The 27389-nt window shown below is 39.4% G+C and overlaps 1 protein-coding gene across 1 annotated transcript in view; it reads left to right on the top strand.

The window, feature by feature from the left end:
* Positions 1 to 638: 638 nt before the first annotated feature.
* adam19a (ADAM metallopeptidase domain 19a) overlaps positions 639 to 27389 on the top strand; it is a 91943-nt gene continuing 65192 nt past the window's right edge. Inside the window, exons 1-3 of the mRNA XM_085267483.1 lie at positions 639 to 829; positions 16872 to 16951; positions 25691 to 25767. Of these exons, the coding sequence (XP_085123609.1) occupies positions 703 to 829; positions 16872 to 16951; positions 25691 to 25767 (284 nt within the window). The 5' untranslated portion in view covers positions 639 to 702. The remainder of the gene's footprint in view (positions 830 to 16871; positions 16952 to 25690; positions 25768 to 27389) is intronic.

The following is a 27389-nucleotide window of genomic DNA, read 5'->3' as shown; positions in this document are numbered from 1 at the left end:
ATAAAACAAGTTTTAAAAAGAGACTTTTCATCTGATTACATTTTGTATGATGGATTATGTAGAAAAGGTAGAATTGGGCTGAAAGATCTATCGCTTTATCACCTATTCAGGTTGTAAATCGTGTTTTTAAATAGTAACTAAGTAACTAAGTAATTAATTACTTTTGAAAATAAGTAATCAGTAAAGTAACGGGATTACTTTTTTGGGGAAGCAATCAGTAATTAGTTACTGATTACTTTTTTCAAGTAACTTGACCAACACCAAAGAGAGTGAACATGAAAGCAGCATGCAGCTGTAGCTGGGGTATGGATAGAATTAAACCCAGAATTTTTTTCTTATTCTTATTTTATTAAATTATATTTTTATGTATGTACATGTTTAGAATTAATGTAATTATTTGGTAAAATATGTTTAAATGTTTTGTATTATGAAGTAAAAAAAAGTTTTTTGATTGTGTTTATTTTGTTTTATTTTGATCTTGAACAAACTTGGTGGCTGTAGGGCAAATTTTATTGGATGGTGAAAATGATTGGCTTTTATCAGTTTATTCTTTCCTGTATTCGTGGCTGTTTGGTTTGGAGCTCGGTTTTACTTTGGTGGTTCGGACCGGAAGTGGTTTCTTTTCCTGAGTATTTTGACGCTCGGATGAGTCTGTGAGGGAGGCACAGTTGAAGAACGCTGGCAGTGTCGAGGGTCACAGGAATGTATAGTAAACACAGGCAGAAAAATACTCACACATCCCCGGCACAGTGTGGACGTGTGCTCGCTCTTCTTTGTTTCTTGGTGCTGAACGGCGCAGTGGAAGGAGCCCCCAGACACGGAGAGCGAGGTAAGAGTACCGCCGAAGAAACTTCTTGTGCTTAACAGTTGCTGTTGACCCGCAAAAGCGCCTGCCTCTGTGAGAAGGCTTTAGTTTAAGCAAGAAACATGTCACTTTGACACACAGAAGACCGTATTTTTGGTCTGTGTGATGACGTTTCAGTGAAAAAAGATGTTATCAAAGCTGTTATTAACGGCCAACACATGACCTGCAGACCTTTGCTGGGTGTCCTGTACTCAAGAGTACGCCACTGACTGCAGCAGCAGTGCGATATCTGTTAGATGTGATGTTACTGTGATGTTAATGGGGGAGGGGGCTCTTCTACTGAAATCTACCAAAGACTCGCCATGTTTAGGAAATCAGAGGCCAGATGTGTTCCAGGCGTTATGCTGGGCAGACACTGTGCGATTTTTTTTCAGTCGCGCGATTCAGCTCCTGCTCAAACTGCACGATTGACTCGCAGGAGTTCGTAGATCACGGCACAGGGTCTCACACTATACGACCCGATGCTCTGATGCGACCTGAGTGCTCAAACTGTGCGTCCATAAAATGAAGGTTATAACAGAAATTCTGTCGCTCGCTCTCTCTCTCTGTCTTTCACTCACACAGACACACCACCACCATCAACTTTGTTAAATTGCTAATGAAAAACATTGATCAGGCAGCTGTGATTGAGCAGGAGTGTAGATCCAACTATTTTCATGGTTGTTGTGGTCGTGATAATTTTGTGAGGCCACATCGAAAAGGCTCGGGTGAGCTTGCCATAGTTCTACAAGTTGTGCCTCCATCGCTTGTGTCCAGATCACACGCCGCACTGCCGTGCTGCGCCGTCTTTTTCGCTGACATTTGTGTTTGCGCGTGCGCAGTGTGAGAAGCTGCGACGACACCCTCGCGACCAAGCGATTGATGATCGCACGACTCAAAAATCGGCTCAAATGGGCCAAAAATCGCACAGTGTAAGCCCAGCATTAACGAGTTATTGTGAGCAGGCCAGATTCTAACTGTGGCATCGTCTGCGTCTCCCCAACACGGCGAGGGAATTTATCCATGACCTCTTTTACAAGTGTGTTAAGTTTGTTACAACTCAGTAATGTCTTTAGGGGAACTCGCATGTGTGAGTTCAGTATGAGGCCAGTCCATCTTCGTGCGCTGCCCATAAAAGGCAGGCTCAGAGAGTCGCTGGAGGATAGGCAGACTGATGCAGCCCAGAGCCAACAGGCTGGCTCCCACACTGGATTTATGTATGATTAAGGATGATATGAGAGAAGAAACGGCTAATTTATTGGTAAATAAATCAATGATGATGATGATATGATGCATCCACTGTTACTACTAATTTTAGAAGTAACAATAGTAACTGAAATAAAATTATTAATGATGATGATAACAATCATGAATGATAAGTTATTAATACAGTGTAGCTGCCACGTTTGTAAAGTGGTATGGGAGTGGTTGAGTTAGTGGTATTTCGTTAAGTAACCGGGTGATTCAGTCTTTGATGTCTGAGTTTTTTCTTTCTTTTTTGTGTGGTGTAAATGTGGCATTTACATTACTGTGGCAAGTTTAGATTCTTCACCTGCAACTGATTATAAGTGATAAAGTGTCAATCTAAAGAACATGTAAAGTCACCGGTCTAAGTGCCTTTAATCAGTTCTTGCGTGGTGCTTACAGCTCTCATCCCTGCATATGTCTTCTGTTTGGAATTCTGTTCTGCAGGACAGTCACCCACTTCCTCTCTAACTCTGGTGCCCTCTCAGACCCTCACTTATTCTCTCATGAATTTTGAATTACTTTTCACAGAGTTAACATCACAGGTACAGAGATATCATATCATATCTGTCATATCACGGATCTGAGAGAAGAAGGGAAGGAGCTATATGAAAATGATTTGTGATGTTGCAGAGCTGGATGACTGCACTTCTGTTCTGTAAGTGCTGATTTATGACTAAAAATCTTAAATCCTGTAACAAATCACTAAAAGCTCACTTAAAAATATCTTAATTGGCTCCCCTGTGGGCTCTGAAAGGGAAACTCCAGCAAATACATATAACCGGTAGGAAAATCCTAACATCTATCAGCATGTCTACAGGTAATACAAATAAAGAAACAAAAAGAACAAAACAACAACATGCAGGTCATAAAGAACTAGATTTCCATACTGGATCAGATTTACTGGATAGAAGAGGAATGAATGTTAACAGAAGCAAGACAGAATACTTATGTTTGTGCATGCAAGGGAAATGGTTGTAAAAGTGAACACCAAAGGAGTGGAGAGAGTGAAGTTAGATGTTCAAATATCTGGGTCAACCATTTAAAGCAACAGAGAGGTGAAAAAGAAAGTGCAGGCAGAGTTGAGTGGGTGGAGACGAGTGCCAGTGTTGATTGGTGAGAGAAGGGTAACAGCAAGAATGAAAGGGATTTAAAAGAACCTACCCACCACTTTAATCACACATTGTTTTAACATATGGTATAGAAACTGAACATTTAGAATAGAATAGAATTGAACTTTATTGTCATTGCACATGTCACAGGTACAAGGCAACAAAATGCAGTTTGCATCCATCCAGAAGTGCTTTAGCCATGATATAGATATATTACAAATATATTAGGGGTGTGTATTGGCAAGAATCTGGCGATACAATATCTGTCATAATACAGGGGAGACGATACGATATATTGCGATACTAAAAGCCAGGCGATATTTGTGTTTAGGACTGAATTTAATTAGGAAAACTCACAGTAAACAGTCCAAACTGTTAAATGCTTGACATGAGCCATCTAAAACAAAAACACTCTCTCTAAGTTCAAAATGAATGGAGAAATTAACATCTGCCTTATGAGAAGTCATGTTAAATAAACAAACAAAAACTACTTTACTGAAATATCAACTATTTCTTTAACATGAAAAAAGGTAAACAATGTAACACTGAGGTCTTACTTACTAAGTACTATGATTGTAAAAAACGAAAACAAAGCACTTTTTATGTGACCTTAACATAAACAAATATAAATCAAAAATGAAACTGCTTGAAGAATCCAAGTAAACATTAACAAACAATGTAAAGTGCTATTAAAATTAAGTGTTAATAAAATAAAGTACAGCTCTGCAATGTCCATCAATGGAACACTTTTAGTAAAAGCTGAAAAGGGGAATTTACTCATTCAAATAAGTGCTTATGAGACTCAACCAAAATACCAAGCATTCTCAAATCTGAGATTTTACATGTTATAGTGTTTTCTCAGTGCTTATTTTTCAATTTCCAGATTTTTGTGCAGGAATACAAGCTGGTCGACATGGTCAGCTCTCAGGACACTTCTCTGTGCATTTACCATGTCTCCTGCAGAGGAGAAAACTCTCTCTGCAGAGACACTTGTTCCAGGAATGCATAGGAAACTCCTTGCTACTTTGGATAGTTGAGGGTATTCCTGTTCATGGTCCTTCCACCAACTGAGAGGATTTCCTGTGAGAGGCAAAGGGGTCTCATCTCTATACCTCTTGATCTCAGCTGCAGCAACATCATGTTCTGATTTTGGTGCAGTATTGTCACAAACATAGCTCCAAGCAAGTCCACCAATGCACATGAGGTCCTCTGTCTCTTTAGAGGTGGCAGAGGGATCGAGTCAAAGCTGTTTTTGTTATGTGGGTGATAATCCTCCTCTGTGGTATTCTCTTCCTCCACTTGTTTGTCAGACTCCTTATTCTTTTGCTCCTTAAAAACATTAAATTAAAATAGTATTAATGTCACAAAGTCAAAATTTAAAACCAAGATTCACCCTGTTCTGCTCTAATATCTGATGACAAATGTCATCAATATACTTTTTTTTTAAAAACTTTATTCACTTTCTTATAAATTCAGTTGAATTTTTCCAAGTAAATTCATTCATTTATTTACTTCCTTTTCCCCCCCTTCTTTATCACAGCCACCACAGTGTCCAACAGTCTGGAATAGGTCTCACTGGCCTCTGCTTCAGACAGGAAGGGCAGGTCCTTAAACCGAGGATCAACAGTTGATGCCATCCATAGTGTCTCCCTCTCATTTACATATCTCTTTCCCAGATCTTCTGCTATGGCAGTCTTAATGTCCCTTACTGTCGGTGTATCATCAACACTTTCTTGTGCACCCATCACAAGCTTGGCATGAAGAGGAGCAATGATGGACAGGGTTGGCATGCTCCCCTCTCTCACCAGGGTGGCGTCCTTCATAGGCTTGAGTGCCCTGACAACTTCTTCTGCACATATGATGTCAGACTCACTTAATGTGAAAATTTCTTTTTCACTCTTCCTAACTTCTGCAGAAAGCAGAGCCGCACAGATGGCTGGTTGCTGTTCTAAAAATCGATCTATCATATCATAGGAGCTGTTCCATCTTGTAATTACGTCCGTGATCAATCTGTGAGCTGGTAGCTGAAGGAGGCACTGTTTCTGCTTCAACTGATTGCTGGCTGTGGTGCTGCGCCTAAAAAAGGCTGTTACACGTCGGATCCTCCCGAGAAGTCGCACCACGGATTGTATTTTCATTGCTTTCTGTGAGGTGAGATTCAGACTGTGTGCAAAACATTGTATGTGCGTTATGCCTGCAAGTCTAGCCGTGAGAGCCATGTTTGGTGCATTATCGGTAACAACAACAACAAGGTCCTTTGCGTTCAATCCCCATTCAGCCACAGCGTCAGTTAGTAACGCTGCAATGTGTTCACCTGTGTGACTGTCATGCATGGCTCGGGTTTGTAGTACATGAGACTGAAGGTTCCACTGGTCCGTTATGTGATGAGCTGTAACAGTTACGTACGATTCAGTGGCTCTCGAAGTCCAAGAATCGCATGTCAAAGCAACTGTCTCTGCCGAGCTGAGAGAGTCCAGCACTGTCGCTTTGACTTCTTGGTACAACTTTGGCAGAGCGATGTCCGTGATGTGTTGTCGGGAAGGAACGGTGTAACGGGGCTCCAGCGTTTTAATCCTATTACGAAATCCTTTATTCTCCACAACACTCAGAGGGCGCATGTCTTTGCAAATAAAAACAAGTACTGACTGCGTTATTTTTGTTGCACGAGTTGAAGTTGCTGGTAGTTTCAAAAAGTTAACTTCTTCAATTGTCCGTTGAGCGAGATCACCTCATTTCGTTTTAAAATTAGCATTTGACGCTACATCGCTATGGTGTCTACACACGTGTGTTCGTAAATTTGTGGTGTTACCCGAATATTTGACTCTATTTGTCATAAATCCAAAATAAGTCCACACATCAGCTTTGAAAGCTGCTGGGGCCGGCTGTATCCTCTCCTCTTCGGTCATCAGTTAGCTAGCACAATTGGCCACTCATCCACTGTTCTACTTCGTTGGTTTTTGGCAAACTAGACGCTTCTACAGTTATCGCGAGACCTCATTTTTCCGTAACGTAAAGGCGGTAAAAACGGCAAACAAGTGGCCGGAGTTTGAATTGCAACATACAAAAGAAATACACAGTAAATGCATGTAATTTTTCAATTAAAAAATCGATAACACTGATTTTGAATATCGATTCAGTATCATTACACGAAATATCGCAATATTTTAATGTATCGATATTTTCCTACATCCCTAAAATATATATTAGCAATAATATAGATATGTAAGTATATTACAGAAATGGGTCTATTATGGTATGTTATAATGTACACGGTATGAAGGTATGTTATGAATATGCTATAACTATAAGTATGTACAGGCTGTAGTGAGTACAAGCTATGTACAGGCTATGAACAGGATATAAATATGAAAAACTATACAGAATATGAGATGTACAGCTATACATAAATGTGAACTATGCAAGTAATAAACAGTTGTAGAATTAAAAATTATTGTATTTTACAGAATGATTATTTATACAGAATTATACAGTAGTGCAGTTAAGATAAGTGAGATATGTGGATAATTTCTACAGAGGCTATATAAAGTGCTAGTGGTTGAGATTGGTGGTTCAGACCATGTTATTATTGTGTCCGATACAGTTGTCCGTTGTGTGTGTGTGTGTGTGTGTGTGTGTGTGTGTGTGTGTGTGTGTGTGTGTGTCCAGTCCATGTGTTTAATGTGGGTCAGATGTCAGGAGGCAGAGTTCAGGAGTCTGGCAGCTGTGGGGAAGAAGCTGTTCCGGTACCTGGTGGTCTTAGTCCGGAGGCTCCTGTAGCGCCTCCCAGAAGGCAGGAGGGTGAAGAGTCCATGTGCTGGGTGACTGGGGTCTTTGATGATTTAACAGTGTTTCCTGAAAACCTTCTCTTTAAAGCCATAAAGCCTTTGAATGAAAACAAACGCTGTTGTGACAGTGATGTACAGTCTTGTGGTATTATTTCTATACATTTTACGTCAGATAAAAACTTTGGTTGTAAGCTTCAGATAATTATTTAATAAAAGCGAGACATTTTAAATGAGAATAAGAAAGTATTTCCTTGTGCCCACCTCTCCCTGTTAATTCCCTACCTGGCCCCTGGCAAAACTTTGCTAGATCCGCACCTGCACAGTTACCAGCTGTCAGTGTAAAAAAGGATCCTGGTGTTATTTGTCTCTCAGAAACTTCCCTTCAACTCATTCATGTCACCTAAAAGGTAAACCTGTTTCTCCATCACCTGTTCAGCTCTGATGATTCAGTAAGGACATCTCCTGGTTTCATCTTCATGTTTCCCTCTCACCAGATAACCAAATGATATCATGACCAGCAGTTTTACAGCTGTGGCTCCAGCAAACATCAGCTGATACTAGAAATTAATATTAAATAAATTCTAACAACAGCTGATCAAGCTTAAACGTGCTGCTGTTGCTGTTGTCCGGTGATTTCCTCTTTCTGGCGCAAAGTGGGCGATAAACAAACAAGAGAGACAGAACTTGCTCCAGAAAAACCGATCAGCTGATCATTGATCGGTTTCATGATTGAAGTAGCAACAGGAGAGGAGGGGGACAGAATGAGAGAAGAAGAGGCAGCTGTGCAGCGTAAAGACAGAATAACTCCAGCTTTGTGTCTTTTTCCATTCTAGCTGAAGTCCGGGACAAACTGTTCCTTTTCACCTCAATACGAAGCGCGTAATATTTTCTCTGAATGCGGGACGATTCCGTCTTTTTACAGGACGGTTGGCAACTCTACTAACTAACCTTATGAATAAAATAAAGTTCGCTCCAACAATTCTGATGAAAACTCCGTCATGCTAGCTAGTACGCAGTACGAGTTATTGTAACTGACTGTAAAAAGTCAGCACAACGAAAATAAACTCCACCTAAACTTGGTTTATATCTGACCCAGATAGACTGCAGGTCATAACTTCTTACCTGAAGTTCAATTCACCTGACACTTGGACCCGTGCTGCCTCGGGTCTCTCCTCCTCCTGCCTCCCCTCTCCCTCATCCACCTGCTGGCCTCCACCACTTGCTAATGTTACTGAATCTGTGGAAGCTCCGCCATAGCCACCACCAAACAAATGAGTTGTTTTTACACACCGGCCAGCATCTGGCCAATCCACCACCTCTCATTGTTTATACCGTTACAAAAAAAGAAAAAAAAAATCGGCCCACCGAGTTTGTCCGATGGCCAGTCCAGCTATGGTCATGCCATCACGCGTGCTTGCTCATAGGGGTCATATGTTTGTTGGGGTTTTCTGTTTCTTTATATTATTGTAGGGTTTTTATCTTACAACAACAGTTACCTTGAGATAGGGCTGCTCAATTAATCGAATTTTAATCACGATTACGATCTGGGCTTTCAACGATCATTAAAAATGACTGAGCCGATTATTAGCCCCTCCCTCATTTATCCGCGACACCTTATAAACCGGTCCTGGCGCAAAAAAGGTTGGAGACCGCTGATTAAGAGGACCCGAAGGAAGCTCGGAAAGCTAAGCAGAAGTTATTTGGAGAGGAGAGTGACTGCCGTTGGTTGAAAAGAGAGGTAAAAAAAACTTCAGTGGTGTTGCACACTATTTTATATTATTTTTTTAAAGTCATTGTTAACCCTTTAAAGCCATCAAAGCAGCACGCTCCATTTTGTGTAACTATTTTTAAATCCCTGTAGAACCGGAACTGCGTAAGCTAGCGCAATAATTTGTTTTGCATATGAAACCGGAGGAGTTGTACTTACATCTTATGCCATCAGCTTGTCCTCGGTCACGGTTTCCTTCCACATAAAGCTTTGCAAAAATTGCATAAAAAGCGCTTGCAGGAACAAAAACATAATATTCCAGAAAGACGTTTTGCAGATCCAATCAGCTGTTCGTAACACTCCCCACAGTGAAACAGACGTCTGCGGGAACTATTGCATGTCCGCCATTTCCTGGCCGAAACCGGAAGTGACGTCATCTTCGCGGAAAATGTAGTTTTTTTTAACTTGTAGGCCTTAAAAGCCTATACTGGTCATGTTTGACTTTTCTGAATAGTTTCTGTGATGCTTAACTCAAATTGCACTGCTGGAAATAGCTTATTTTGATGCACCTGCTGTTTTTGCATCATAGGATTGTTTTTTGGTTTTTCCTGTAGTATATAAAAATTGGTGTATCTCCAAAATAAAACTATGAAGACACTCAAAATAAATTTCCTGTTGATGTAAACTATTTTTTGCAACTTTTTTGTATTTAAAGTTTTGAGGGATCTTAAATTTCTCCAAGTAGAAATATATGTAAAAAAACCAAAAACGATTTTCAATTTTCTTGTAGTTTATTGCACCTTTTTGCAATTAATGTAGTTACTATGGACTTAATGCATACATATTATTAAAATATGGGCTATAACAGTTGTATAGCAACTTGAAATGCTCCCACAAATGGCACTACAACATGTAAAAAAAATAATATAAGCTCTGGCGGACTTGGTCCTATGGTAGGTCTTAAAGGGTTAAATAAATATCGTCAAATAATCGAGATCTCAATTTCAGTGAAAATAATCGTGATTATCATTTTTGCCATAATCGAGCAGCCCTACCTTGAGATACCTATTGTTCTGATTTGTCGGTAATAAAAATGGAATAAATAATTGAATTCCTGCATCTTTTCCCCATTTTCCTGGCTTTGGTGTTTCATACAGCTTCGTGATTACTTCATTTGGGGGTGCAGTTAAAGGCTGAGCTCAGATTGATAAAAATGCTTGATTATGTTGTTGACAAAGCTTTAAAGGCTGTAACCTTCCAATTCTGGTTATAGTATTCCCGTATTTGGGAAAAGTCCTGTTCCAGATTATCTGTCTCTGTGTTTGGAAACTATCTAGTACTCCCTTTACATAGTTTCAGTTGTAAGGCCTTTTTTAAATTAGGAGGAAATTTTGTGTAATTCACTTTCAATGCGGTTTTGTTTATATAGAACCAAATCACAGCATCAGTCGCCTCAAGGCACTTTACATTGTAAGGTCGACACTACAATAATACCTACAGAGAAAAACCCAACAATCATATGACCCCCAATTAGCAAGCACTTTGTTGACAGTGGGAAGGAAAAACTCCCTTTTAACAGGAAGAGACCTGCAGAAACAGGCTCAGGGAGGATCTGCCATCCGCCACGACCAGTTGGGGTGAGAGAAGGAAGACAGGATAAAAGACATGCTGTGGAAGAGAGACAGATATTAATAACATAAAAAGAATAATATAAAATACATAGTAAAAAAAAAAAATTATACTGGGTTTAAAAGCCAAACCCAAAAGGTAGGTCTTTAGAGCAGATTTAAGAGAGCCAGAGATTAATAACAAGTATGACTCAATGAAGAGAGGTCTATTAACAAACATTCTTTAATAATTACATTTTTTAGTAAGGAATGTGACTTTCTTTAGCTAAGAAACACAATTCCAGAATAACAAATATATTTTTCTGCAACATATCTGAATAACAAAAAAGCTTAACTTAAGAAATGTTAAACATGACATATTTCACGCAGTAAACATTAAAATTTTTACATTTTCAAAGCAATGAGTAACATATTCATACATGATGTATGTGATCATGTCATGTGATTCAACAAAGTGAAGTTAACTCTGAACTTTGGTTAACAAACAGAATTCCTCTGAAACTTCCTCAAACCAATGAGCACCATATTTCCTGCATGCTGTATGCACTCATGTTTTCCAAAACATTTTTTGTACTACTTAGCTGTGTTGTTTTTGAAAAAGTTGTTGTATCTCATTAATGTAAGTCTCTCAAAGCATTCACTTGACAGTCTGTTCCTTCTGGGTGTAAGCACAAGATTGCCGAGGCTAAAAAGCCTTTCGGCTGGTGCGCTTGATGGTGTGGCTGTGTTGTACCTCAGTGAAATTGCCTTAATCCTGGGAAATTGGCGAAGAACACCCAGCTCAGACCCAGCAGATTTCAAATATTCCATCACCTCTGTTTCAGCAGAGTAGGTACAGTCGTCCTCCTCAAATGAAAAAAAGTCATCAGTGGAGTTAGCAGGGTTCTTGTGATCTTGAGCAGGTTGTTGGTCTTCAAGAGACAACCCACGGCACTCTGTAGTAAGCATTGCCCTAACCATGTCTTTTTTCTCTTCTTCTCTGATCTAGCGTAGCTTAAATTTAGGCAAAGTGACTGCAGCCAGGAGAGCTTCTTTATTGTCCATCATTGAGGAAAAGTGCACCTTGATCGCCTATGAGAAAAAAATACATCAGACACTTCACATAAGAGCATGATAAATAAAACAAAAATTTATTTTAGGGTAAGGGTATATATAGATTACCTTAACAATGATATCAGGGAGGGATGCTATCAGCTTAAGCTCGTCCTGCAGTGCCAGCATCCTGGACATCCAAAATAGCAGTTCTCTTCTCCTTGCAATATGTCTAGTGCAACAGTGAGTGGCTTCAACACGATACAATACTCCTTTAGGAACAGATACTCCCGATCAGTGAAGCATTTGACTCCAAACTGAGTGCAGACCGTATTTAATTCAGCAAGGGGAATGTCAGTGATCCTGGACAGAGCGTCGTGAAATGAATTCCATCGTGTTGAAACAGGCACTATGAGTTTTTTCTTGAAAAAATTATCTACCAACTCTGAAGCAACAGAAGAACGGTTTGCTTTTGTCCACATTGCAGAACACTTTGAAGCCGAATGTACTTGCTCGATTTCATTGCCGATGACATCATATGTGTGTCTCCCTCGAACTCTTTTACATGCTAGCGCTGCATGTCCTCGTACAAAAGTAGAAGGAGCAATCCAGTGTGCCGTCATTCCGAGAAAACTTTTGTTATGGCTGGTCCAAATGTCAGCAGTCGTGGAAATATATTCCAAACTCTCGAATGTCTCTTTAAGCTCCATTTCCATGTCAGCATAACACTTAAGTAGAAAACGTTTTTCGATCATGCAGTGCTGCTTTTTTGCCACACACAGGTATTGTGTTTAATATGCACCTAAAAGACGGAGACTCTACAGTACGCAGCGGTAGCATCTCTTCCACAATCATTTTCTTAAGCTCACCTTCAGACACTTTCTGTGCTGCTGAAGTGAAATCAAGTTTCGTCTGCTTAGCAGTAGTTGCCGCGGTGTTATCCATGGATGATGAACAAGAATCACTCAGAAGGCTTTATCTGTGCTGCCGTGTCAGGTGCTTCAGCAGATTACTCGTGCTATTGACTGCGGCCGATAATTTTTTCTCCCCAGGACATTACCGTAATGTTCTTGTCTGCTTGTTTTAGAAAAGTGAAGTGACGGGAATATTTCCATTTCATAAAACAGGCCCCCGCTTCAGCCGAGTCCGACATCTTCCGCTGTAGGATACGACTATGCGGCAAACTGGCGTGAAATGACGTACAGCTGCACTACAGTGATGTTAAAGCGGCAGAGTTTATTTTTACCTTTAGAAGATAAATTATTGAAATTAAATAATGATTTTCAGCGAGTTCAGTTATTTTACAATGTAACGCAAGTACATTGCGTTACATTGTAACGCAAACTTCACATTTACCTAATGACTGACACTATCACCACTATTGGGCAGAGAGGTCAGTTTCATGATGATTCATATGCAAATTGTCATGACCATCGATCAGTGGTTATTGATCAATGACCATGAGTACCGTTCACAGAGAGTTGAGGAATGGCTGCAGTCACAGGATTGTAAGATGGTGAAAGATGTACCCTTAGGTCAGCTCCTCGATTCAGAGATGGTCTTTCCCAGTTCACATAAATGACAACAACAGTAGCAGACCCTGATCACAAGATGGCAGTAATTTATACTGGATTTAGTATAGGCTAGATGCATGCACCCGAGTGACACTGTTGTCTAAGATCAAAGGAGAGAGATCACTTTACTTTGGTATTTTTTCATTTGTCTATTTTTAGTTTCAACAAGATGAGCATTGCTTACCTTGCTTATCCTGCCAGAAGGCCACTGCTCCTATCTTGGTTGTTGTTGTATTTGTATTGTTCATGTTATATCAACCATAGTTTCTTTGTTTGATAAATCCCATCTAGTCCAAAAGTATACGTCAGGTGCAACTTTTTCCAGTCTGCATGCTGGTATAGCTTTGAATATCTTATAATCTACATTGCAAACACACTTACTCTCATGGTCCGGAGCAGAGATGGGCAGTAATGCATTACTGTAATCTGATTACTTTTTTCAGGTAACGAGTAAAGTAAGGGATTACTATTGCAAAAACGGTATTCAGATTACCGTTACTTTCCCGTAGGAACGCTGCGTTACTAAAACCGTGATTTTTTTTTTTTTTTGTGAGAATGTCTCATGACGGTGATGTAAGCGAGTGCGACGTTTGTGACAACAGCAGTGTGCATATCAACAATGGATTATATATCGAGTGCGGGAGAGAGTATGAGCGTGCAGCGTTTAAAATAGAGATGGCACGATACCACTTTTTTATGTCCGATACCGATACCGATATCATAAATTTGGATATCTGTCGATACCGATATGAATCCGATATAGTGTTTTTTAATCAACAAAACTGTTTTTTAAATATCTTGCTGCATTTTGTATAAGTTCATACTCAAGTTTAAAACAACAACTACACTAAAGCTATTCTGTTATACCTGTATGCAAAAAAAATATTTCATAGTTCAGCAATACTGATCAATCTAATAAACTTAAACCTACACCATCCTCCCTATTCTGGTATTTTAAAGAGTACTTATGGTAAATATTAAGCAACCTAACTAACAGGGTTCCAACTCCCAGCAACAACAAAAATAAATAAATAAAAAATAGGGAACCACCCCTCACGCTCCACCTCATGATGCTTAATCGACGTAATCAACCTTAATTTGATGCAGTGTGAAAAAAAATGCACAGAAATCAATTATTTTTCAAGAAATATTAAATAGATTCAACATCTTTCTTCAACAAAATTGCAGACTGCACAGATGGTACCTTCCCAAAGGAAAAAGTACTATAGCTTACTAGGGTATTTATATTAGACTTAATAGTCACTATATACAGTAATTGACTTCTATTCATTTTACATCAAATTAAAACTTTGGGTGTCAGATAATTATTTATTAAAAGCTCGACATTTTAAATGAGAATAAGAAAGAAAAGTATGTCTTTGCCCCCTTTTCCCTGTTAATGCCCTATCGGCCTCCCTGGCTAAACTTTGCTAGATCCGCCCCTGCACAGTTACCAGCCGTCAGCTACGTAGAAAAGGATCCTGGTGTAGAAAGAAATATTAAATAAATTCTAACAACAGATTATCAAGCTTAAACGTGCTGCTGTTGTTCAACCGCTGGTTTCCTCTTTCTGGTGCAAAGTGGGCCAAAAACAAACAAGAGAGACGGACTCACGACAGAAAAGCCGATCAGCTGATCATTTAAGCAGTTTCATGATTTCATGATAGCAGCAGGAGAGGGAGGGGGAGAGAAGAGGCAGTCGCTCCATATATCGTTTGTTAAGCTTAACGCAGGAATGCTTTACAAACATTCAGAGATGGACTTACACACTTGCTTTACTTCTCTCGGAGATAACTTTGTCGGAGATGAAATGCCGGGTTGCTAGCGAAGCTCCACATGCTATCCAGACCACCGACAGGTCCCGCATGCCACAGCCGCTCTATCACGTGATGCATACTGCTCCGACGTGCTAACGTTCTGAGGTGAGTTACGGCGTGTTGCAAGTTTTGTGAGGTGCTTTCGTGATATTTAATGGATCGGATTACATTTTTTATTTTTCCCCGATATCCGATCCAGTAATTTAGGTCAGTATCGGACCGATACCGATACATAAATATCGGATCAGTCCATCTCTAGTTTAAAATGTTGAAGTACTGACCTTATTTTGAGTTTGATTCCATAAAAAGTGACAAAAACATTAGTGTCCCGTTGTGCGTGGGAAGAAAACTTCTTTTTACAGCGAAAAAAACCCCCTAAACTTCCAAGCAAGAACCGAGTGCGCTACCACGTAATGGGAAACTCACAGAGAAACTCGCGGATTCTTAAACTGACCACTGCGGCAAACCTGCACCAGGGCAAACCTCCGCCTACGCCACTGCTGCTTTACAGGTGAAAAAAGAGCAACAGGACCGCTAGTCTTTGATGTTATTTATTTTCTGCTGTGTTTTACTTGCATGTATTTGAAAGAGTGAGTGTAAACACACACACACACACAAAAAATATTTTATGTGCTGGAATGTGCAGAAAATAGGTTTAAATATTAAACAAATTTCTTCCAGTCAGAGAATGTTGCATATAATGAAATTTTTGCTTGATGCATAAAGTTAAAAGGTTAAAACTAATAAAACAAGTTTTAAAAAGAGACTTTTCATTTGGTTACATTTTGTATGATGGATTATGTAGAAAAAGTAGAATTGGGCTGAAAGATCTATCGCTTTATCACCTACTCAGGTTGTAAATCGTGTTTTTAAAAAGTAACTAAGTAATTAATTACTTTTGAAAATAAGTAATCAGTAAAGTAACGGGATTACTTTTTTGGGGAAGTAATCAGTAATTAGTTACTGATTACTTTTTTCAAGTAACTTGACCAACACTGGTCCTGAGTCTGCTGGCTCAGTGTTTTGTGTTTCTTTATGCTTTTGTTTATTCTGAGTATGTATTCTGTTATGATTTGCCATTTGTTAGGTTTCTGTTCTGTGCCTGCCCTGGCCCCACTTCTGTGTTCTGTCTGTCTATGGTGTCACTCTGTCTGTTTAGTTCACTGCCTTGTCTGGTTCTCTGTGTCTGAGTTTCCTGTTTTATTCTGAAGGTCCCCGTCTCATGTGAGTGTGTTCTGTTTTCGAAGCTTTTCAACACAGTCCTCTCTGGTGACATCTGGTGGCCAAAAATATGAAGAGCAGCTTGAATCCACAAAATAAAACCAACTGCTTCGTTAAGATTGCTCACTCTACAGAGTGGAATTCTGTCTGATATTGGGCCACCGTTGTGTTGCTTTAAACGTGTATTTTTTGGGATGACAAAAATGTTATTTATTTCTTTAATAAATAATTTTGACCAGTAAACTTTCCTTGTTTAAACATGCATCATGGTGTGGTCTTTCTTTGCTTGTGACGTCTTGATGTTGGTAAATACAATCATTGAAAAATACCACGTTACATATAATAATATACAACACATTATGGAGTATGCTTCTGCTGTGAGGTCCCGCCTCCATGTACTTATGCAGTTAATCGCTAGATGGTTATTTTTATAAATAATATTACATTAGGGAAATTTCCCTATAATTTTAATAAATTTCCCTTTTTTGACACGCACCGGAGCGTCAGCTTCAAGCGGGCCATCACTATTATTTAGTTTTCCCAGTTTAGGTTTCTTTAGTCATTTGTCATTCCTCACTGCCTCTTCCATCACCCTATTACTTGTAAATAAACGTCACTTGCATTATCAGTTAACTGCCTGCATTTTGGGTCCTTTTCCCTCCAACACAACACGGCCTCGCCTCGACAGCCGTGACACTGTCACCTGACCTCAAACAATAAAACAGAATACTGAAGTTTGTCTTATTCAACTTTCCTAAATTAGAAAGGAATGATATCTTTTATGCAGTCTGACTGCTATTTTTTTTCTTAGAGATGTAGTGATGCTACACTGTCAGCAAGCTGACCCAGTCTATGTAAGAAATCCCACATTATATTAATCTCCCTAATTCTTTTGTGTCTCCAAGGACTGCAGCAGGGAAGGACCGTGATGGTGGAATGGATTTCTCCAAGTCAAACGAAGAGGCATACAGAACCTGCCACAAAGGTCAGATATATATATATATATATATATATATATATATATATATATATATATATATATATATATATATATATAAATTACCGTACACCCTGCCCTATATGAGACAACTGTTGTTGTCATTTGACACCATATTAATAAATTTAAAGGGAAAGGGAAAATATCTCATTAACCTTTCACTTACCTTTTATTTATTGTCACTAAGCTCCATGGCAGCTTAAAATGAGGCTAAAAAAGTGGTATAATAATTGGTCTGTTGTCCATGGCCAGTCATTTAACTGTTTATTATTAGGCCAGTTTATGTGGCTGGTAACTACTGTAGAATGAAAGTCCATGTCTTAGTCCAGCCTCATATTGCTAATTATAGATCAGTTTGTAGTTGTACTTGGTAAGTATGTCTGTTGCTGGACTCCGCCACAGGTGGGATCCAATGTATGAAGATGAAACAAAAAGTCCCAAAACATTATCTATACTTATGTCCAAATATATGTACATAATGACTGCACAATTGCTTGGTATCTGTACTTGTACCTGATTTTTGACTTTGAATATTTAAGCATGGCCATGGATGTTAGTGGCAGCAATGTTGTTGTTGTTGTTTTTTTTTTAAACCACCTCTGTCATTAAGGACATCTGTTATCATGATGGGATGCTTTCCTCTGTGGATTCTTTATTCACTTGAAAGCTTTTACTGCCTTCATCGCCAGCCGACACATTGTTTCAACCTCCACAACCTTTACTGTTTCAGATGGACACAAACATACTAAAAGATACACATTCAGGTGGGAGAATGAAGCCACTAAAGTTTTAAACTCATCTGCTCATCTTGTTTGCCTGAAATTGGTAGTTTGGAAACGGTTTTCAGTGACTTGCTGTACTCAATCTCTGTTTGGCCTGATGGTACCTTGATGCCAACCAAGGAGGAAAAAATTATTGTAAAAAAATTGTTAATTTACAGTTTGTCCTACTCTTATTAGCATCAGCTGTATTTAGTCCACACCTCTTAGAAATAAATAGAATAGATCCGTCACTGTTACAAGAACAACAAAACACAGTATGGCATCTCTTCATTAGCTGCGTGTAGATTTTTACATTAAAAATCCTTTAAAATAAACAAACCAAAAAAAGTTATATATATATAAAATAAATAAAATATAAGAAGCAATGTCATCAGTGGTAGTACACATTGAGTAAGAGGTAGGAATGTTGCAAAACTGTAAACGCTGGCAGCAAAACGTGAACACAACTTCAACACAGCTGTCATCTTTACACACAGCAACTCACAATTGAAAACACGTTTCTAATGGTGTGTTCAACCCCTTTGAACGAAACTGCAAGAGTTAAAGATCTACAATATCAGTATGTGCAAGTGTAACCTACACATACTTTCAGCAGCGACTCTTTGAGTACAATTCTATGTCCATAGGCCTACTGTTTGTATTCTAGATTGTTACAGATGGTACTCTTGCAGTACTGTAGACTATACTGTAATGCACATATATCTGGAGTGCATATACTGTAAATACACTATTTCACAAGTCTCTTTCTGCATCACTTACACACACTTATTTTTATAGAGAGTGTATTACATAGAAAATCTATGGATTACATAGAAAAGCCCCATGAATATATTTTCCATAGATGAAGTAGGGTTCAATCTGGCAAAAAGGAGGTGGAGAGGCAGGAACATAACTGGTCAATGTCCCTGGCCAAATCCCTCACCAACGTACTGGCAATTGTACCCTTTGTGCATTTTACACACCGGCCTGGGGGCGCTGGAGTGCAACACAAGAAAAATAATAAAAAGAAGTAAATCACACAGCGACAGTTTTACAATGACTAGTCGTTTTATTAACTTGACAGGTAGCGAGCGTCAGGGCGGGCATGGCCAAAACAACAAACAAAACACACTGGAAATGAATCAGAACTAACTTACCTATAGTGAATCAACCCCAAAAGAAAATACAAACCTCTAACCCAGGGGTGCCCAATCCCGGTCCTCAAGAGCTACCGTCCTGCAGCTTTTAGATGCATCCTTGTTCCCACACACCTGAATCAAATGAATGGCTTGTTATAAGGCCTTTGCCAAACATGATGGCATGCTGAAGAGATCAAACCATTTGATTCAGCTGTGTTGGAGTAGGGATGCATCTAAAAGCTGCAGGATAGTAGCTCTCGAGGACCGGGATTGGGCACCCCTGCTCTAACCTGTCTCCCTACCCGAAACAGGAGAAAAAGGTTGTAAAAGAAACGGCTTCCCACCCCTACAGCTACCATGTCCAGATACGACTCTCTAAACTGTTTTTACTGCAGCCCAGCTCTGTCACACGCCACGAAGGGCCCCAAACTCACTGGAAACAGGAAGTAGTAGGAGGGGCTGGCGGCCCAGTCAGGTCCCAATTTGTAGCTGGCCTCATTCCCTCTTCCACCAATGGTCAGCCTCCACCTGGAAACTTACATAACAGACATCACAGAGTACAAACAATGCCCCCCGCATGGTGTGGCAAGTAACAGCACCACACGGCAACAATGACCTGGATCATAACATGCAGCTATAGGTAACTGGGGTGGGAAGCATATTGCATTACAAGCATGTTGATTGTGATGTGGATGAGGTGCTCTGGCAGACTGAAAGAGAAGAGAGGATGCAGCAAAGTTGTTTTTTTTTTTGTTTTTTTTTTACTGTAACTCTATGCAGTAGGTTCCTCTGTTGTATATGCAGACCACGGTATGCAGTGATGGGAGTACAAATAACGAGTACAAGTAAGTTACAAGTAATGCCGTTACTTTTTTCACTAACGGGTAATCTAACTAATTACAATTCCTATCGTTACAACGCCGTTACAGTTACTAACAAGAAAATGCGGTCCATTACTAATTTTTAAACAAACAGACGGTTGAAGCTGTGTTCAACTTACCGCATCTTATATCGGTTGTACGGAAGTAGCTGACTACGTAAGTAATCTGGACTCTACAGCTTTAAGCAGCTGCGCACGCTCCCAAGGACGGTAATCATGATCACTGTCTAGCACAACACCTGGAGCTCAGGGGGCAAAACTGAGCTCCAGGTGTTGTGCTAGACAGTGCTGGCATGAGTGCTTCGGCTCGACATCAGTAGCATCAAAGAACTTATGCACACAGGGACTATTCGGCACATCATATGGACATCTACCAAAGAGCAGCCTGACAAAAGTGGGGATATCAGCACTTGGACTGCTAAGAGCCCTGAGAGAAGGGGAATGGCAGCTAGAAAGCTGAAAGGACTAATGACAAAAAATAAAAAATTAACACTCATAAAAATGTTTCTTTTAAACACTAGTTTGGAATGTTAAATTATGTTTATGTTATATTGTTCAAAAAGAAAAAAAAATGTTCTAATCTGTTTTCCTTTCCTTAAAAGAAAAAGGGAAGATGTTAAGATGTATCTGTCCCACTGCGCAAGTGTCCGGTGAAGGGGGGCATGGCTACACGCAGGCGGGAAGGGGAAGTAGGAGTTTTTGGAGTGTCAGTTTTTTCTTGTGTGAAGGAACGAAAGAAGGCAACCATTAAAGTTGGAGTTAACATACCAGTTGTGTGATTATTGGACTAACACGTTTACTGTCTAGGACAGCGCAGCGAGCACTCTCTGCTTATGAGTAAAAAAAAACAAAACAGGGGAAGTTTTAGGAGTGACGGAGGGAGAGAGCAGAAAAAGAAGGAGAGCAAGTTTTGCGATGTGAGAGATTTGTGACGTTTAGCGTGTTTGAGTGTGTAGTTAATGTGTTGTCTTGTGTAGTTAGTGTGTAGTGTTGTGAATAGTTTTGTGTTGTGTGTCAGAACAATGAGGCGAATGCTGTCTCCAGGTAGAAACAGGAGTGATACACCTGCTGCTGTCAGACCTGCAGGTATCAGGCTGTGATGTCTCCTTTATAGTGGACAGAAATAAATTTTTTGGAGTGGCGCAAATAATTTGTGTGGCATCTTATTGAAGAACAGCTGATTGTTCTGTAAATAGTTTGAAATGGTTATTTAAAAAATCAAGGTAAAAGGTAAATGGATGCAAATAACTTTGTTGTTTGCAAAACTTGTGCATAGGATTTTAAAATTGACAATTTATATTTGCATTTTAAGTTATGAAATATGATTCATTAAACATGTTTGTGGTTGTTACAGTAAAAAATATAACCTTTTCCACTCTGATTTTATGTTTTTTGTCTGATTTTAGATCAGTTGCGTTAATACAGTATATCAAAATGAAAACATGACTGTAAATTCAGACACGTGAGGTTGTGCTGAAAAGGATGATACCAAACAAGGCAAAGGAAATAGTTTTTAAAGGTGAAATGTGGAGGAAACATCAAAAGTAGTTAAAAATGGCCAATTATACCCTGGACCCCAGAGGGTTAAACGTTTTCTTCAAAGTGACGCAATAGTTACTTTTTAAGTAATTAATTACTTTTCAAGTAATTAATTACTTTTAGAATCTTGTAACTCAGTTACTAACTCAGTTACTTTTTTTGAAGAAGTAACTAGTAACTAGAATTAATTACTTTTCAAAGTAACTTGGCCAACACTGATGGTATGCGCAACTTTGTTTTGGTTGGGATGAACACTGTACATTGTTTTTGTGGGAGAATACAGTAAAAATATATTTGGTACCATGTATTTGTGAGTTTTGTATACAAACATTCTGTAATCTTTTACAATGCACTCATGTAGGCCTATGTACTGTCTGTAGTAAGTGTTACACTGAACATAAAAAGGCTTACAGTAAGTCAATATGATGACTTTATTTTGCAGGTGAATTGAAGGGTTTTGCCCATTGTGTGTGTGTTTTTTGATTTGTGTTGAATTCTGACAATATGCTTTTGGAAAATGTGTGTAAACAATTAGGAAAAACTGTAATGCTCATGATTATGCAAAGGGGAAACCCAAGTGAACAATAAAATTATGCATGAAATTATAAGTCAGGCTCACGTAACCAGCATACTAACGAGTGGCCAATGCTAACATAGAAGATGTGGGTACAGGTGAGATCTATGTAAATGACATATTCCAAGACATAGCAGGTCTGTTGCATTTGAAGCAGTTTACTCCTCACATGTGGAGTGATAAAATTCCTAATGACACATTTCCAGTTAAATGTCCTCCACCGCATGTTTTTAGTAGCCACACAAAAGCCTACCAAACTCTTTCTCATCAGTCATACGTCCCTGGTGTGAACCCATCGTCCTTGGAAATCCCCCTTATTAATGTTTGAGCATTAATATTTAAGTTGTTTAGCAAGAGAATATAGTGACACAGGGTCTAGTTTACTCCTGAGTGAGGTGTTCAGATTCCCCTCCCCGACTATAGTTGGAATTTTATCCATCCATCCATTCGCTTCCGCTTATCCTTTTCAGGGTCAGAGGGGGCGCTGGAGCCTATCCCAGCTGTCATAGAGTGAGAGGCGGGGTACCATCCTGGACAGGTCGCCAGCCTGTCGTGGGGCCAACACACAGAGGCTGACAACCATTTGTGCTCGCATTTACTCCCACATTCACACCTGTGGGCAATTTGGATTAATCAATTAACTTATCTAAGTATATTTAGGGCTTTGGAGCGTGATGTCACGGGGGTGGGCGTGGAAAGGATTTTGGCCTGATGTGCCATTTTCCGGGTCCAAAGTGCAAGCGAAAAAAGAGCGAAGGCACACACAACAGCCATGGTTCGTATTTGCTGTATTGGCTGCACAGTTCGATCGCACGACCGGCAAGAGAATAAGCTTGAAAATGGTTTATCTTTTCACTCTTTCCCAACCTGGAAGCAACATGAGGCAGCTCGTGTATCGATGTTACCAAACGAAGGCGTCTAGTCTGGATAGCAGCTGTGAGACGAGTTGATATCCAGTTCTCTTCTATCTCCAAATATCTGGTGGTGTGCTCCAGACATTTTCATTCCGGTAAGTTCTAACTATGTTCATATCACTCTTTATAGCCTATTAGTTTTATTTTCAATGCACTCTGAGGTCACAGCAAATTAGAACAAACATCCTAATGAGTGATTTTGCAGAACTACCCTCTATTTATAGAGTTGCTAATTATTTGGCATTATTGCAGCAAACCAGCCTATGACAAGGATGACATTGTGACTGGGTTCCAGCGCTACACAAGGGACCTGCTTCAAACATACCACCATGCCAATCAGATTACTTCTTCATGTGAGGGTGAAGAGGTGACCCTCCTGGATAAGATGGTGAAGGTTTGCTGCGTTTGGTGAACAGTGTGGTAGTAAAACCAGGGGAAAATGAAACTTGCTCCTGTTAAATATTCTTAAGTCTTTTGCTGTATAAATGGTGGTATTTTTTCAAAAGATACAGTAAATAAAGTGCTGGTAGTGGGTGACATCATGTAAACACTGTCATGATTTTGTGTAAACATTTTGTCATTTGTAAACTATAAATGACATGGATTCTACACTGTTACTGATGTGATGTTCTATAAAGTGGTTTTAATTTTTTTTAAAAAAGAGGCAAAAATTAGTTTGTTTCTTTATTCCACTTTTGAACAGTGGTACTCAGTCGGGACATATTTGGTAAATGCAAATTATTTACACGGCAGTGCACTTCAGGCATAAATCTAGACCCCTAGATAAAACATTATTGGTCATTCCCACGACCCACAGCTTTACCGTGTTCCAGCAAAGTATCCAGTAGCAGTGACAACTCCTCCACAGTAGCAGGTGGGATTTTTCTGTTTTGAGGACGGCTCCTTTTACCTTTCAATATGGATGGTCTGTTTATGTTTTGATCAAGAGCCTTTTTTGGGCAGCTGAAGAGGAGAAGTATTATGGCCAACCTCTGGTCATATTACCCAGCAAAACCCAGTATGCATGTTCATCTGTAACAGTCCTTGTGCCACGGATCCGCACTGTTGCTTCTACATTAAACAGAAGAACAGTGACGTGGGTGCAGGTCTCCGCGACTCCGGCCATACAGCTGCAGTGGGCGGCTTCAACCTTCCCTGTGGTGCTCACAGTGACCCATGACTGCAATGCTGGTTCATTCAGTCTTTGAAAGTTGTCATGTATTTAATATATATTCTTAATGCTTATTTGCTGGTTATATTGTTTTATGTATAGGCCTTTATAAACCAGGCCCAGAGGTGACAAAGAACTAGGTCGCAGGCTGACAGGAAACTGCATGCTTTTGCAGAGCATATGAGGTGCAGACAGAAAGTGAAACTAAGCAGAGTGTTTGATTGAAACTTAAAGTGTGCGTGACGTCTAGAGAAAGTATATAACAATCAAGCTGTCTGCTGCTGCTTTAGACTTGAGCTGGTGTCTCTGTGTGCTCAGTCTCCTTTTCCGGAAATGTAAAATAAAGATCATTTTTTGAGTTAGACCACTTTGAGCCATGAGTTTTTCTTCGCCGCCAAAAGTGGGAGTGCAGGACCTGAAACACACGCAAAGTTCATTTAAAGACAAGAACTATGAGCCAAGGCCGACACAAATGTGTTTTATCTACTTTATCATAACTGTAACAAAGTGTTTAGAAAGTTAGCACATACATGTAATTTTTCATTTCTTTATGTGTCCATCTATAGAACGCTGCATGTTATAGTGTAAATATGCCTGTTATCTCTCAGAAACCTGCCTGCAGAAAATGAACCTAAAGTATGTAATGCAAGGATGTAATCACTTTCAAGATGGCGAAAGCATAAAGTGACAATTATGAATCACTTAATATGATAAGGAGATTCTGCAGGTCATTAATCAATGTATAAAACTAAAATAAAAATGTATTTTTGTGACACAGGATACAAACATGGAAGCAAGATGTATAATTAGAATTATTTATAATAAATATGAATAAATCATTGCCATTTCTTTAACCATAAAGAAAAATTAAATCCTCCAGGACAATGTTACATCAATGCACAGAACTCACTATGTTTTCCATCTAACAGAGCCTCCACATGTTCTCACTGTAATTTCCCCCTCATGAGTGAATTTATGCTGCACTAATTTGAATGTTCGGGGGAAAATCAAATGCATTTCACTCGCAGTACTCAAGCTGACTTACCTTTGTTTGAATGACGACTTGTACACGCTGACTCCACAGACAAGGTACGAAATATGTCAGGCTATGCCAATAGCGGTTGGTCTTCAGGGTTTCTACTCCATGGCCGTATTTCATACTGGTCCACATTTTCTGCAAGTACTGCCGCTTCACCTCTGGACGCAATTGGTCTCTATATAGTTGATTCTCTTTTGAGCTGCTTTTAAGTATCTTTCTTGTATTCGTCGTTCCAACACAGTGTGTTTGTTTTGATTGTGGACCCGGAAAATGGCGCCGCGCTCCCACAATGCATTGCGGTGTCAACTCCAAAGGCCTATAGTTCCAAGAAGATGGAGAAAATGCCAGGTCAGCTGAGGAGATATATGGTCTCCTCAGCTGAACTGGAAAAAATGTTCATGCATTTGTGTCATCGCGTTTAGATTATTGTAATGCCCTGTTTACCAGCTTGGACAAATCATCTCTCTCGCCTCCAAGCCATACAAAATGCTTGGAGGCAAGGCTACTAACATGTTCTAGCAATCAGAGATGTTTTTTCATTCATATAGCACTATTGTAATCATACTGACCACTATAAACTTCAGGCACTTTATCTACCTCTAATTCATAGTAGATTTAAAATCACAAGTTAACCCAATAGGCATGGCTTTGAATAGTGAAAAGAAGCCAAAGCACCTGGAGCTAACCCAGTTTTCATCATGACCTTACAGGAGGAATATCCAGTCAGAGGAAAGATCTTGCTCTCGTCCAGTGACCTCCAGCTGGTGCTACAAGTGGAACATAATCAGTAAGTTCTCATGTCAGCCTAATCTCTCATATATCCTTCTGTGCCTCTGATGTTATTGGTACACAGTGCTATCTGGTTGACTGCTGTCCATTTGTTGTCTAGCTGTTTTATTTATTTATTTTTTTGCTTGCCTTTGGTTTATTATCTGAATAATTAGACGGCTAAGATTTAATGGGCCTGTTAGTGGTCTTTTGCTCTGATGACTCTAGATCTTGGTAAACACAAATGAATTCTACTCCAGAGGTCCAGCAATATCAGCTGTCACCAGTGCCTCTAGTTACCTTTACTTCTGGTTGCTCAGGTGTCTTTGACTTAGCCAGAAAGAAGTCAACCTGGAGCCAGCTAGGGTTACCTTTTCTGTGCTCAACACACACTGCCTCACCAGCACTCATTTTTCCTTGTGACTTGCCGTCACTCCATCACACCCTCTGTCAGTCTGGTGCTGATGCACACTAAAATCAAATCAAATCAATTTATTTATATAGCACTTTTCACAGGATAAAAACCACAAAGTGCTTCACAGTAATATAAAACAGAAATACATAAAATACATTAATAATAAAACACACAGCACAAATCTAATTAAAAGTAGTCTTAATACCAAATAATAACTAGAAAAGGTTGCATTTCCTGTGAAAATGCAGTGTGAATGCTGTGTATAAATATTTTTATTTATCAAAAGTACTACAAAATAGCAGAAATACTATTATTTAGCAGAAATACTATAACATAGCAGAAGTACTATGATTTGTCACAAATACTACCATTTAGCACAAATACTATAATTTAAAACAAATACAGTGGAACCCCGACTTAAAAAATTAATTTGTTCCAGAGGGTCTTTTGTAAGTCAAAATTTTCGTAAGTCGAAGCACCTTTTTCCATCGCCTTTTGAGTGAGATGATGCTGGCTGAAGATGAGGTTCTTGGTGGAGGAGGAGTGGCAGTTTTCTATTTTATCTATTTCGTAACGTGGACATTTTGCCATACCACGGGCAGAAATTTCCTACCCTCAAACAAATGTAAGTCATGGCCAAACGGTAATAGGTAAGAAAAAAATTGTTGACTCATGAGCGTCAGGAGTGTCTGAAGATATATTGACACAAGCCTCATGTCTTAACTTCGTTTCGTTAAGGAGACATGACAATTAGAAAATGTGTCTCATTGGAGAATTCCAGCGCTGATTTTGAACAAAGTGTCCATTGAGTTTCTATGGAGAGTTTTCAGACTTTGTGCTGCTCTGAGGAGATTTTCCAAAAATCTCTAACTCCCACAACAATGATAGTGACATTTTCTGAAAGCCATAGAAAATACCTATGTTTTGATGTAAAATTGGTGAGGGTACAGAAAAAAAACATGGCTCAGCCCAGCAAGCAAAGCTGGTGATCACACTGATAATGTTGTCCCATTCAGTAAAATGGGCCAAAAATGACATAAAAAGCTTAATATCTGAAAAAGTATAAAAGTTATGTGCACCAAAAGATACAGCACGCTTCACCTCTTTTTAGCACAATTTTCAGCCTCTTCTGCTCTTTTCAGCACAATTTTCAGGTTCTGTCTGTCTACTCTGTCTTTGCTGCACAGCTGCCTCTTCTCTCATTCTCTCCCTCTCTCTCGCCTGTT

Source organism: Mchenga conophoros, linkage group LG3 (assembly GCF_057382185.1).
Source record: "Mchenga conophoros isolate Kocher_MC1m ecotype Shallow Benthic linkage group LG3, M_conophoros_male_GT1.1, whole genome shotgun sequence".
Taxonomy (NCBI): domain Eukaryota; kingdom Metazoa; phylum Chordata; class Actinopteri; order Cichliformes; family Cichlidae; genus Mchenga; species Mchenga conophoros.
Note: the sequence above shows the minus strand (reverse complement) of the source record. Positions and strands in the feature narration are given on the sequence as shown.